Below are 14,857 nucleotides of genomic sequence, written 5' to 3'. Positions count from 1 at the left end.
TACTAGTTATAATACACACTGGCGTATCCACATTGTGATCAGTGTGGTCAATTGACCACGCAGGTTTCTTGCAAATCCTTTACATGTTGGTAAATCATGTAAAAAATATTAAAAATAAGTAAAAATACATGTATTTGATATCACAAATTTTAAATAACAACAAGACTTCAAGGTTCTAGCTCCGCCACTGTAATTACAGTACTCCCATTATAGCTAGTCTATTCTAATTCCAAGAGCCGCCTAGGGGCCGGCATAGAGATGGTGCAGAGCGGTCAATGAGTCGGGCGGAACACCAAAGCCACTTGTAGCCATCGATGCTGTCGTCCAGGTCAACGACAGTGAACCTGATGTCGACCTGCAGCTCCAAATCTTCCATGGACTTGCTACCGGTTGAGATGTGAGTGTCTGTGCCTACCCCAACCAGCGCGGTGGACGTAGTCCCCGTGACCGTCGTCGCGGACATGCTGTCTGCGATGAGGTCGTAGGGAAAGGAGCCACGGCCCAGCGGGACGCCGCCGTCGAGCCAGAGGGAGAAGACCCAGTCTGTGATGTAGAGATCATGGTGGTAGCGGTTGTCGATGCGCATCGTGACGTTGAAGGAAGGCGTAGACGTGGCGGCGGTGGCGGAGGCGTCTGGGAAGCTCGCCCACTTGACGCCGGTGATCTCGACGGTGTAGTACTGCTTGTCAGACTCGGCCATGTAGACGACGAACCCAAATAGTAGACCCATGCACGTACAAAATATCAGGAAGGACACGAATTCGGATCTGTTGGGCAGCTTCATCGTCCCCGCGCGATCGATCGACCCCCGCGATCTCGATCTCGGCCTGTGTGGCTGTGTGTTGAGGATTGCGTTGTCTACATACATATAGGAGGGGAGTGACTGCTACATACAATTGACGGAGATCGATCGTGATTACTCATCAGATCCAAACGGCCAAGCGAGAATTCTATCTGTGCACGATACGGCTTCTATCTGAGAATCCAGCCGTGTACGATGTTTACTTCCAGAAAGAAGCCATCGCATAGCTATTTCTTCGTTAGCAAGCCAAACTCACGACTTACTGTATCCACCATGTAACTGAATCCGTTAATTCTCGTACGGAGTATAATAACAGAACAAAGTTGAAATTAAATATAATCTCTTGATGAGCGAGGACTGTCAAGGTTGCTTTGCCTATGCCATATAGATCGATCCACGTGCGCAGCTGCTTTCCTTGTCTTCATCGATCGCACGGCCATGGCAGGACCGAACACGAGCATGGACGCTCGAGAGGAGGAGGAACGGCAGGAGCCACAGCCGGCGAAAAGCAAGGGCTACTGCCTTTTCGTGGCCATGGTGCTGGCACACTTTCTTCCTGTCGGCGCGATACTCTACGGCGCATACATCTGCTGGCACGTCGATCCTTATTTCTCCGTCGAGGTTTCAGGCGTCGAGGGGCTCGACCCTCTGCTACGCAGCCCGGCGCCGGCGATGTCGCCGGACCTGAACCTCACTTTTCTCGTCGACAACCGGCGGCAGATATGGCGGGACTGCAGGGAGCAGGGGACGGCGACCGTCTCGTACGGCCAGCTGGACATCGCGTGGGGCGAGGTGCCTCCCTTCTGCGTCGGCCGGTGGTCCACGGCGGAGCTGCTCGTGCCCCTTTCACGCCATGACGCCATCTTGCCTCAGCAGCTTCGTGACAGGATGGCCTCCGATATGCACGTCGGGGAACTGGAGCTGGTCGTCGAGATGGAGCCGTCTCATCCGCGGAACACCCGTCGCCCCTGCTTCGTGTCCTGCGTTACCAACTCGGGGAAGCCGCCGCCTCGTTGCAGTCAACTTTGTGTTTAGTGCTAAATGCGCATAGTGTAACAAATATCTTGTTACTCCCTCCGTTAAATTTGTCAAGATATAGCAACTCTAGCAGACATTGCATCTGACCCTATCCGCATAATAATCGTCGTTTTGCGGGTTCGAACGACCGCATCGAATCCCCGCATTGAATCCCCATGCCAAAAAATTTATCCGAGTCATCCAGTTTCGCGCCGCGGAAACCCCAAGTCCCCGGTTTCGCGAGGCATTGCGAGCGCCAACCCCATCTCCTCCCCTGCGTTGGCACGATGGAGCATTCAGCTCCTCCCTTTCCCGCTTCCGCCCACCACCGTCCGCCGATTCCGCCGCCTCCATACTCTCTTTGGCCTCCGTGGCGGCGTGCTCGCACCGAGATGGAAGCCCCCAACCCGCCGCCGCTCGTGGACCAGGCCGCGTAGCACGGATCGAACTCAACCACCGCTGTCGGATCTAGCGCCGTGTTTGGCGAATATGCTGTTATGCGGGCTGTGTTTGGTGCATCTGGACTGCGGACGCTTTTTCAGCCCGCAAACCGCGTTTGGGGTGGCCTCCATATGCGTTTTGGGATTTGCGGTTTGGGGTGTCTGCTAGATATGCTCTAAGGACAGTACTAGGCGTCTCCCGGATCTGGTTTCCTACCTCCTGGTCCAAGTGCTGACATGTGTGTTTTTTTGCCGTCGGGTAGTAAAACAAATCCCGCTTTTTCTTCTTCAGTGTAGCAAAAAGTTGTTCACCCACGAATTAAAAGAAAGAGGCTGAACTCGCCGGACAGACCACCGAAGACCTTGGCGGAGAGCGCATAGCAAAAATTGTGCTATTTAGCAAAAACAGATATCGTCGGAGACATCGACGGGGAACTCTGTAGAGAGAACTACGGGAGACCTCATCGGAGACCCCAGTAGCAAACATATTTTCCATTTGTAGCAAAACCGTAAAACTGTTGTAGCAAAAAAAATTATTCATATGTTGTGTCGGAAACATGAACGGAGACCTCGCCTATGGCCGACATCAGCGTCGTCTAAGGTTAAAGCAACTCCATCCGCCCAAGGCAGCAATGGCCGGAACCGCCAGTAGCAACGCCTGACGCCTATAAGGTAGCAAGCAATCCTCTCCCGATAGCAAAAATCTGTCCTCCGCCAGTAGGAACATCAGATGCCTAAGTTAGCAAGACTGGTCTCTGCCGGTAGCAACACCAGAGGCATCAGGGAGCAACCTCCTGGAGACGCGTTGGGTCAGCGCATGGAGGTGCACGTAGCACCAGCAACACCTATGCACGGAGTTACCTCGCCATGCCCGCCGACCTTGTCTAGACATGTGTCAGCGTAATGAGACCGGGGGTCTTCCAGGTTACGCTGTGGCGCGTGGGCTTTGGCCCATCGGTCGGAGACTAAGCTGGTGACAATGCTAAGGCGTAAATCGTGCTACGTAGGAAAGGACTTGGTGTACATTGTGCGTGATACTACTGAATCTTGCCCTTGCCGTAGGACACCCCTGTGGCGGACAAGCACTACTGGACAATGCTAAACCAAGCCAACGAGTTCGGGACAGAGAACATGACAAAGGGATTGAGGAGCACCCCTAGCCATCCTCCTCGGGCACCCCCGGAAGAAGGCTAAGGGACGGCGGATTGGGGCAACCAGGCCAAGGTGTGGCCTGAACTGCCCCGAGACAGCTGCCTGCGCGACAGACAAAGGTGATAGCTCGCTGCCCGAGCTGTCACACCGCAATCGAGTGTGTCATCGCATTGCCCGTGGCCATCCATTGGCCACCGGCACCGCCCATCTGCCTGACTGCCGCGTGGCCTTGATTGATTGAGCCCGGGAACGCCCTTGGGCGGTGCTCGGACTAGCCGTTGTGGTGGCCCCTTGTGGTATAAAAGGAGGCGCCTCACCGGCATGCAGGAAGGTCGGTCAATTGAAGTTAGCAAGGTTGGATCAATCATAGCACGATCGCACCATTGGAGAAGGGAAGAGCTTAGTTGTGAGAAAGGAGAGAGCCAGAGGTGTGTGAAGAAGATCATACGTGAGAAAGAGAAAACTCGGGAGGTGTAGAAGCTAGTGAAAGCGTCCTCCCAGCACTAGAGAGTTCATCATCTTGTACACTATCCACCCCAGATAATTCACCTTATTTGATATTAATCTATCGTCAAAATGATAATTTCATTATATTTGTTTGCAAGTAGAGGGAGACTTTTCTTCTGTGTTTGCAATGACATTTTTTTTTCGGTCAACTGGACTTTCACATGGTCATGTATGCTAGAAAACACACTCAGCTGAAAGTCTAACTTTCTGAGCCAAACTATCAACGAAGATTTAAAAGACGGTGCATCCAATGCAACTTCCATATCTAACTATATTTATTTCAACTTAAGGCTTTTATCAGTGCGAGATTTCCAATCTCCTAGGTTAGTTTTACAATTTGCACCAGCGTGACAACTTACAGTCAAATTTACTATCGTTTACAAATTCGAAACGTATTCTCAGTTCTCACTAGACACTGAAGAATAAACTTAATTCCGGTTCAGTGCTCCACAGGCCTTGTTCCTGCCGTGCGTAGCTTCAAAACATTATAGAAAAAGAAGGAACAGTATTGCTTTTTTTAATTTATAAGTGATCTTTAAGAAAAACCAATCAAAAAACTCTATATTTTACGAGTACCTTTAAGTAAATCTGTAGTTTGGATTGGCACCAAAGGTATACTTTCTCAAACCTCAAACCGCGTGTCAATTTGTCAGTCATCTTCTCTGCCTAGTCAAGAAGTTTTCTGCATCAGAGATTACTTTCCAACAATTGGGCGCAGTTCATGTGTTTCTGTTTCAGGGTTCCATGAGATCATGGCATTCACTCCTGCTTCTTTGTATTCCAAACAGGCCTGAGCGGACCTAAGATTCCTGTTTCTTTGCTAGTGATCATATTATTGCAGCGCTCACGCCAATCTGATACCTCGTTGGATGGTTTCCCTGCTTAACATTTTCTTTGAGACCACCAAGCAGCTTCCAGCTTCGTGCACCCGGTCATGACCAAAGGAACAAGAATATATGTACATTCACGGGCTGTATCTTCTGCAGATCATTCTTGCTTGGTGGGTGTTTTCAGTGGCAGAATAAAGGCGTCTTTGCAATGACATACAAGATAGCATTAGGTGCGTTCAATTGCAATCTTTTTCACAGAGAACTCCTGAGAAGAAAAAAGACAGTGGGCAGCAAAGCAAACTGAAGTCTTGTTGATAAACTCACTCCATGTTCTCGAATGATCAGTACATCCATGATGGGGCGGTTCAAATCGAAACATAAATACAAAGAGCGGTGAAATGAAATGAGCAAAGCACTAGTGGCTAATTAAGCTAGATATGTAGTGTAGCACTAGCTCCTTCCTTCCTTCCTTCCTTCCTTCCTTCCTTCCTTCCTTCATTTATGCATTCTTACTAGGGCCGGCAATGGATGATGATCTTGCTGCTTTCACATTCAGAAACACTCCCCTGTAATTGTCAATCCAAACCAGCCAGATGAGTGCATCAAGCATCACTGATAATATTCGATTAAAAACTTACAAAAAAACAAACAAGGAGATTAATTAGAGCCAGACCAGCATGACGCAGCGGAGCTGGCGAACAGAACTCGGAGCTGAAGTGGCATGTACTCATAGTTGATCCAGCTAATTATTGGCCAGAACTGCATGCATCCACAGAAAGGTATATACATGTGTTATGTACTTCCATTGTGTTTTACAACTTTTGAACGAGCAGAAAACAGTAACAGACTACAAATATCCACTACACACAAGACATAATTAGGTGATAAATAGTAGTACCTTCCAAGCTGTCATCTGGATGTTAGCAAAGTCCTTCTTCACCTTGCTCTTTACTTGCCCAAATGGCCTCCCTGATTTAAAAAAATAAATTACTTTCCATGTTGCTAAATGTCGATCTCATTCGGTTTAAAAGGAAGTTTATTGGACAATGGACGAGTAGATACTTGACAGTCAAAACAGTGCACAAGACTTGCCCAAAGTGCTTACAACCCTGAATAGCATGAATGCAGTTTTTTTGCTCGGTGAAATTCTATAAGCAGCGCTGCACAACATAGTAATCTCCGCGAACGTCACAACTGACACTAGTATATTTTTAGGAAAAAAGGGGACTGATTAAGTTGTAGCCATTTTGTAGAGATGAAAAAATATCGGTACATTGCCAGCAAGATTTCTCTTGATATCTTTACATTACACACAGAGGAATTTGATAGAAATATGCATTCAACTTAGGTATATATATGGCACTGGATAGATAGAAATACTGGAATACCTTCGACCACCAAACCGTAATACATCATGAACATCAAGTTGTTCCATGGCGATACAGTTAGCTGCTCCACTATGACCTGCATATATAGAGCAAGAAATAGCAGCTAATTAACTGAGCTGCATACATCAAACAAAACACATGACTAAATGCCAAGATCCAAGATAGTTGGTTGCATGCCTTCTTGGCTGTAGTTTCTTTTCCTTTCTGTCCGTGGAATATCTTGTCCATAAGCTTGTGGAGAAAATGGCCCAAGGGCCCCGCATATGCAAGTCCGTAGAGCTGTTTGTTCGACAAGAATACCATCAAAATACAAGTTAGAAACCAAAGACAGAAATGGATGGTATCAAAGGAAGTGTAGAGTAATCGCATTGCTTAAGCTACAGTGCTCAACTACAGGCGGACATAACATATATGTTCAAGCCCTGTCTCTACCATTAGCTTCCGCGTTATTCAGAACACTCCATTCACATCGATAAATAAAAATACTACTCGTAATAATCTTTTGTTACTCTCAAGAAAACAAGCAGATGAACTCATGAGAATTCAGATTTTGTGCCAAAATATGACCTTTTGTGTACTGTACAAAAAGACAAGAAAGGAGGATCGGCGTGATGATTATATGCACTACACAAATTTGTCTCCTTTTGTCCGGTAAAAAAAAATGATCATATTGCACATGTGTGGAAAAATCTCACTTTTTGTTTGAAAGCTCACAGTTTGTATTTTGACAGTAGGGTGCCGTTTTTGAACTTAAACATGATAATTTTGGTAGGAACTGCTACTGAATTCGATAGATTTGTGCAATAATAAATTATTAAAAGAGCACAAGATTACCGTGCTGGCCGTTAACCTTTATTCGTCAAATAAACGGCAGCTGCTCTAACAGTAACAGCAGATACGCACGCAGTAAATGCCTACTTTGCGGGGGTAGGTAGGTGGGGATGGGATGGGATCAAGAAACGTAATGTATTCGTATGGATCGGGAAATTACAGCAGGAGAGCGAGGAAGCAGCAAGGTAATAATAGGTAGTACCATGATGAGGAGGACCCTCCTGAACTGGAGCTTCTTGACGCCGGAAATCTTCTGGGCGACGACGTCGCTGCAGCCGGCCAGCACCCCGGAGGTGATGGCCTTGGTGCGGAGCGGGTGCGCGCCGAGCTGCTTCATGTACGCCTGCCCGGCCTTGGCCACCACATCAGACATCGCGGCGCGGGCGAGGGGCGGAGAGATCTGATCGCGTCGCTCTCTTGCTTCGAATTAGTCGTCGCTCCTCTCCCTCGCGCGCAGTGATGAGTGACCACCCCGCGCAGGGTCCTGGTTTTATCAATGAATTCGATCCCGGTCAGGGCAGGGGAGGGTGGTGGCGGTAGGTGGGTCGTGCGAAATAACTCTGGGCTCGGGACGATGACTGACGGACTTGCCACGACGGGAGGAAATTGGGAAGAAGAGGGGCACGACGCCGGGGTGGCTGCTGCTGAACAGTCAACGGCTGTAGGTGTAGCCAATCGGGCGTCAGTTCAGCTGGTTTGAATTCTTCAGTTTATTCAGACTTACTGACTTTTTCGACAAAGAATATATATCAATATCGTGAAAATACCAATTACAACTAATCTCTGCAACACCGTATTGTCCTATTGGCAATACGGATGCACACAGCCAAAAAAACTAAGAATTACAATAAAAAGATATCCCGCTAGAGTGATCAATTACTTGTAGCAGCAGCACTAACACCACCAAGATAGCACCAAGTTCAGCTTCTCCCAATGCGACGCCTCCAACAAATGAAACAGTGCACAACCGTTCGTCCGATCAAAAATGTTAGGTTTTCACCCTAAAGAAAATCTCCGCTCACAAAACAATTCCTTCGTCATTACCAGGCACAACCAATTAAGACCAGACCTTAGGTTTTCACCCTGAGAGGTAAGACTTTGGACTTCTCATGAGCTAACGTCTCACATACGATGCCGTTGCTCCAAGTCATAAATCACCAAGCCAAATTCTCTTCGCCACAAAGACTGAAACCACCATAGCTAGTTCTCAGATCCCGACCTCAATGACATTTCTCAATGACATTCCCCGCCGACTGACTTCACCGTGGAACGAGAAAGCATGCTCCATGATGGTAATAACTAGCTGCCATACTTACTATGTTTATATTTCCTCGGTTTCAAATTGAGCGTCGAATTTTGATTAGACTTGGTCCAGATGTGGACGCTTATTTTTGAAAGAAGCTGCGTCATTTAATTTGGAACTGAGGAGGTAGGTAGCTTTATATCAGGATTGTATATTTCTCCTCGAGTGATCTACCAGCGGGGCAACATTAGGTGGTGTGCTGTGCTGGGCGTGCTGTTGAATCGATTGTCAATGGTGAATTTCCTCCAACCGGCCGATTACGCTGTTGTTCGTCCACCCCTCCAACGAAAGGGAGTTGGAAGGAAGAGGGAAGGAAGTTGGCACGGCTTAAGAGTCAACGTCCTGCAGCCAATCAGGCTTTAGGTTAGCATATTCTTCCGATTACACATTTAGTTAAATCAAACTGACAGATCATATGTTAATATATCAGGCATTAGGTTAGCATACGTTAAATCAAACTTTCAGAGTGCTAACGGAGTGAGGCAGGTGGACTCAATGGCACCATTTCTGTTCAACATGGTGGGTGAGTCCTTGACTAAAATGGTGTTGCGAGCGCAATAAAATAGTTTGTTTTGTGGTTTGGTTACTGACCTGGTTGATAATGATGTTACCATCTTACAATATGCTGACTGACTGGCCCTTTTGTTTTTATAACATAACATTGAGAGCGCCTTCATTTTAAAGATGTTACTTTTACATGTTTGAACTTATGTATGGCCTGAAATAAATTTCAAGAAAAGTGAGATTTTTACTATCGAGCCTGTTCAATCAGATATTTTGTCGTCATTTGAATAAAAGCCGGGCGGCGAAACTTCAAAAAAAAAAGATAAGTGGTCAAGAGTATGCCGTTCCAAGAATAAATATGGATTAGGGGTTAAGGACCTTAGGAAGCAAAATATTAGTCTTCTTTGTAAATGGTGATGGAAGTTAGAAACGCAAAATAGCCTGTGGCAGCAAATTGTGCAAGCCAAATACTTGAGAAACAAATCTATTGATTCGGTTAAACCTTGTGTGTGTGCATGATTCCCTTGGATGGAAACCTTGTTAAAGGTAAAAGAACACTATTTTGCGGGGAGAAAAATTATCCTAAACAAAGGGGACCTAGTTAGGTTCTGGATTGACCCTTGGTTAAATAACACTCCTCTGTTTGAAGCTTTGCCGGCTCTTTTCGATATCTGTCAACGACATGACTAGACGTTTGAAAAAGTACTTAATTCGCAAAAAAAATAAAAAGATGGTTACCTGACATGATGGTGCAATGGAACCTTATCAAGTCCATTGCTCTTTCTCGCCCTAACTCGAGTGTATTGGATGTAGTTACCTGGTGCATGTGTGCTAATGGTGTGTTCTCTACTAAATCCACTGTTTAAAAAATCGTCTCGGCTGATTAATCACTACTTGATGGTTACCGATTAGCCGATAAACTTATTTATCGCTCGACTAATCAGCCGATTTACCTATTAATCACTAATCGCCAGCCAACCGAGTTGATACCGATAAACGATTTCCTCAACATTGACTAAATTTATGTATCAGCACCTAGAGAGAAATGTGGCATGCTCTCATAACAAATGGATTTGGAAGGCACAAATCCCTCTAGAAATTAAAATTTCCTTTGGCTACTTTTTCAAAATGCTATCTTGACCAGAGACAACTTTAAAAAGCATAAATGTCTTGGATCTCCTCTCTGTCTTTATGTAGGCAGCATGTGGCAAAGTGTTGCTTTGTTTTATCGTTTTTATCCGAAGGGGAGAAAAATTCACATGCTTCTCCTTGCTACCGTCTGTTCAGGCGTTCGGAACATCAAAAACGAAGTGATTTTTTATGGAGTTGTTGTTCGTTCCCCTTTGGTGACTATTGCCACAATTTGCTCTTTTTTACATTATTGGGCAGGTTACAGGACTGGGGATGAAGGGAAGATCAAGATGGGAGCTGATCAAATCCTACAACGGGAGTTTTCTCTTCACTCTGGTGCGGCAGGTCCTGATGCTCACGAACGGGGGCGCATGAATCTTGTGTCTCGATGTAGTTTCGTTCTGTGGTTGTAAGATGTTTTGTTAATCCCATGTGATGTGTTTTGCGTTGGATGCCTTGAACTCTGTAGTGTAGGGTATTTTTTTTTGCCCCGTAGCTTGATGTTCGATGCCGAGATCAAGCAACCGGTTTTCCTTTTTTCGATAAAGGGAATATATTAATATCAAAAGATATCAATTACACCCAGCCTCTGCAACAACGCACCACTCTAATGGCACTACGGATGCACACAGCAAAAAAAAAAATAAGAAACAAAAGTCCCGCTACAGTGTCTCGGGCCTAACAACAGCAATACATCCACCGCCAAGACAACACCTGAAATACAGACTCTCCAAAAACGACGCCTCCAAGAAGGGAACAGTGCTCTAACACCATCATCGCCCGATCAAAGATCTTATGTTTTCACCCTGAAGATAGTCCCCGCTCTCAAAACAATGCCTCCAACAAGGTCATTACCAGACACAACCAGTTAAGGTCAGACCTTGGGTTTTCACCCTGAAAGGTAGGGCTCTGAACTTCATCTGTGTTGTCGCCCCCACTTTCATACCGCTGCTGTGAAGCCCGGAACACCAAGCAAGTCCCTCAACAGCGCGGAGACTTGAACCTCCCTTAGCTAGTCCTCCCCTCCGGCCTTCATGAAATTCTCTTCTTCCGACTTTCATCATGGATCCATAGTCAGTTGTTGTCAACACAGAAAAAGAGCTTCGCGCCGCTCCATCCAAAACCAATCGGTCAGAATAAAAGCATGGGTGCGCACGACCGAATATCACCGATCCAGCAAACTCCAGGCAAAAGCACTGTTACATTCGCCGGCGGAGCCTTCCGGAACTCAACACTCCGGCCAGATCACGAGTTCAGGCCTCCGGTAGGTCCTCCTCTTCACACAAGAGGCCCTAGGACCGCCGCCTTTATTCAGGTCGGACCCCCACGTCGGCGACCACCCTGGGCTGGCCACTCCAACCCTCTACCGGCGACACCATCGCCGGCTTCCAAGCTCCTCCATCTCGCCGCCGGAACGCGGTGATAGATCAATAGATCCACCACCACCAACCGCAGGCCGATCCTCTCCGGCGAAGAAGAGGGTCACCTCCACCGTCGAACCCAAGGCTGCTGCCCCGGGGGTCCTCGTACCGCGGGAGAAGCCCAAGATCATCGCCCCTCACCGGCGAGAGGCGGAGGGAAAGGCGCTGTCCGCCTCCACCAGCCACCACCGCCGGCATGCCGCCGATGGGAGGCGGGGAGGCGGGAGGCCGCAGCCCGCAGCTGGATCGTCCCCGGGAGGACCGCCGCCGCCCCTCCATCCTCGTCCGACCGTCGCCGCCCCGGGAGGCGGAAGGGCCGCCGCCGCGTGAGAGACTCCTTGGCCGCCGTTCCCGACGCGTCATGAGGGAAGGCCCCCGCCGCCGCCATGCCCCGAGATCTTTGTCCCGGCGGCGGCAGCGGGAGCGTTGGGAGGCGGGGTGCGGGAGGCTAGGGTTGGGGGTTGGGGTGCGGGAGGCTAGGGTTGGCCTCCTCAACCGGTTTTCCTAGCATTTTTTTTTCCTTTTAGCTGGGCGTGAGTCATCTTTCTTTCCTTTCCTTGTTCCCTTTGTTTTGTAGTATGTGGTAAGATTGAACAGTTGGTGTATTTCCGCTATGTGAAAAGTAATGGAAATCGGAATTCGGAAAGAAGTCCAAGTTGGAAAAAAATCGCAGGCACAGAGCCGGGCGTGAATCGTGATTGGTTTCATCACCTGGGTCTGGCACTCTGGCTCCATGTGGCCGGTTATCTCCGCTAACGGAAGTCCGAACAGAACGCCAGGACTTGAACTAAACTTGCAGTCCATCCGGTCAGTCCCACTCGTTCCCACTCTTTGATAGTTTGGTGGACGACTCTAGACACTTTTGATGGAACCATACGGTCCATACATAGTCATCGTGGAATAGATGGTCAGATGAAAGCTTCCATGACCAAGAAAGACTAGATCGACGACAAAAGCCAAAAGGCAGCACATTCTCTGCTTTAGCCCGCCAATGGTGGTAACCGTAGTTAACAAAAGAGTGTTAGCAGTGGTGTTCTGCTATCAGCTGGATTAGCTGTATGTAGATTTCATGTCCGGGGCGTCCTACTAAACGATTCATACGAGATCACTGATAAGGAGTTATCCGAGTCGATCTGTATCGCAAAATAACGCCAACAAGCAAGTTCAACAAGCTGAACTATCTAGAATTATCTAGGCACAAATAAACAAAGTGAAATACACTACTAGGAAAAGCCTTATTGCCGGCGCACCAAAAATGGCTATTGTCGGCGCACCAGAGCCCGCCGGTGGGAACAGGCCGGTGGTAATGAGTGAGCGCCGGCGCACCAGCTGGTGCGCCAGCAGTAACATGAATTATCCCCGGCGAACCTGGCCTGGTGCGCCGGCGGTACGTTTTATTGAAATTCAAAAAAAAGCCCGATCCAGATCTAGATCTAGCTCGGGTCCTCGAAAACAGTGGCCGTGTGTCGCCTTGTCGTCGTTGCCGCGCCGGTGTAGGAGGAGGAGGAGAATGAGGCCGGAGGTGGTGGTTTAGGAGGAGAAGGAGGAGGAGGAGGATGAGGCCGGAGGTGGTGGTGGTTTAGGAGGAGGAGGAGGAGGAGGAGGAGAAGATGGCCGGAGGTGGAGGTGGTGGTTTAGGAGGAGGAGGAGGAGGAGGAGGAGAAGATGGCCGGAGGTGGAGGTGGTGGAAGAGGAGGAGAAGGAGAAGGTCGGAGATGGAGGTAGAGTCCCAAGGTGGAGGAGGTTACCGGAGGAGGAGGAGGTCACCGGAGTAGGAAGAGGTCACCAGAGTAGTAGGAGGTCACCGGAGTAGTAGGAGGAGGGAGGCCGTCGGTGAGTATTGCAAGGAGAAGAGGAGGAGGGAAAGAGAAGAAGGGGGAGAAGTGAGGAAGGAGAAGAGGGAGGAGGGCCGGCTTGAATATGTAGTACAGCTTACCGCCGGCGCACCTAGTATGGTGGTGCGCCGGGGGTAATTTTTTCTTTTTTTCACCCAAATCTTAAACCTGAAAAAAGTCCTGTTTCTGTTTTTCAATTCACGAATCCATTTTTTCTCCAAACGGCCGTAGGCGGTTGAATTTGGATAGGAAATTTCGCGTAGATAGATTTGATATAAAAAGTTTTTCATCGGAGGTCGTATGCAACCAGAAATCCCGTTTTACCGAAAGATGACGCCATTGCCATTTTGTATAATATATCGAAATTCATTTTTTCAAATTTTCATTAAAGCTAGATTACATAATACATGGGCGGTTCAAAGGATTTTATTTTTTGAATTTTCTATCATTTTATTTTATTTTTTAAAAACTGAAAAGGCGGTCCACGGGAGGGGGGGGGGGGGGGGGGAGGGAAAATCATGGCCTTACCGCCGGCGCACCATCATGTTGCAGCGCCGGTGGTAAGTGCTCGATTTTTTGGGATCTGGTCTGGTCCCCTTCGAACTTTATCGCCGGCGCATATTTTTTGCTTGTGCGCCGGCAGTAAGACACCATCGCCAGCGCGGCGACATGTAGGTGCGCCGACACTATTTGCCACCGGCGCATGGATTTGCTGGTCCGCCGGTAGTGCTATTTCCATCTATAGGCCTTTTCCTAGTAGTGATAATTAACCCGAAGTAGAAGCAAAAGTTTTTTTTACGATAAAGATCGCTTTATTACTCAAAAAGTTTTTAAGCATTACACCCAGCCTTTGCATAACAAGATTCGCACAGCCGTTCACATGTCCAAATGGTTCAATAAGAAAGATCTCCTATATGAAAGATAAAAAAGGTGACGATCCTGGCTAAGCTTCATTTGCCTCAATTCGTCTATTATGTTGTCATCCATGTTGGGAAATAAACTCTTTCGCCGTGTTCTTCAATCGTGTAGACACCTCCGTAAAGAGATCGTGATCCTCCAATTATTGGAGCGGCGACCATGAACGAAGCAAAGCCGTAACGCGGTAAACGACCTGCAAGAGAGAAGAATTTTTGTCATTAAAAACCTTGTCATTTCTACATAGCTAAAGCGACCATACAACAACAATCGCGCCCACCCTGATAAGTGTTTTATACCTAGTTTTATACCTAGCGTCAATCCCATTTAACTAATTGCCAAAAATATTTGGAATGCTTTAAGGTGGATATAAGGTAGAACCTATCTGAATGATTGACCATATAGACCTAGCAACTCGACAACTGAAGAAAAGGTGTTTTATTGTCTCTTGTTCATGACAGAAAACACATTTCGTGCAGCCGTGCCAATTGCGTTTGGCAAGGTTATCCTTAGTAAGAATCACACCCCGACGGAGATACCATGCAAAGACCTTTGTTTTTAAAGGTATCTTTATCTTACGTATGGAGGATTTATTATTAACAACCGGTTGACTAGGTATAATTAAAGCATTGTACATGAAGCTGGCCATGAATTTACCATTCTTGGTGAGATTCCAGCGAAATTCATCAACCCCCTGAACCAACTGGAGTGAAGCTAACCTCTGTAGCAATTCATTCCATGAAGCTAGTCTGGGACCAATAAGATCACGCTTGAACGTCAC

The 14,857-nt window shown here is 47.5% G+C and overlaps 1 protein-coding gene across 1 annotated transcript; it reads right to left on the bottom strand.

Moving 5' to 3' along the window:
• Positions 1-5,215: 5,215 nt before the first annotated feature.
• LOC124669866 (peroxisomal membrane protein PMP22-like) lies at positions 5,216-7,593 on the bottom strand. The gene is made up of 6 exons (XM_047206433.1): positions 7,170-7,593; positions 6,314-6,415; positions 6,137-6,212; positions 5,647-5,717; positions 5,422-5,507; positions 5,216-5,314 (listed from the first exon to the last, which is right to left on the bottom strand). Exons 1-6 carry the CDS (start codon positions 7,338-7,340, stop codon positions 5,248-5,250), a joined length of 573 nt encoding a protein of 190 aa, XP_047062389.1. The 5' UTR covers positions 7,341-7,593; the 3' UTR covers positions 5,216-5,247.
• Between the last annotated feature and the right edge of the window lie 7,264 nt (positions 7,594-14,857).

This window comes from Lolium rigidum, chromosome 1 (assembly GCF_022539505.1).
Source record: "Lolium rigidum isolate FL_2022 chromosome 1, APGP_CSIRO_Lrig_0.1, whole genome shotgun sequence".
NCBI lineage: Eukaryota > Viridiplantae > Streptophyta > Magnoliopsida > Poales > Poaceae > Lolium > Lolium rigidum.
The sequence above is the reverse complement of the archived record's forward strand: the minus strand, read 5'-3'. Positions and strand labels throughout refer to the sequence as shown.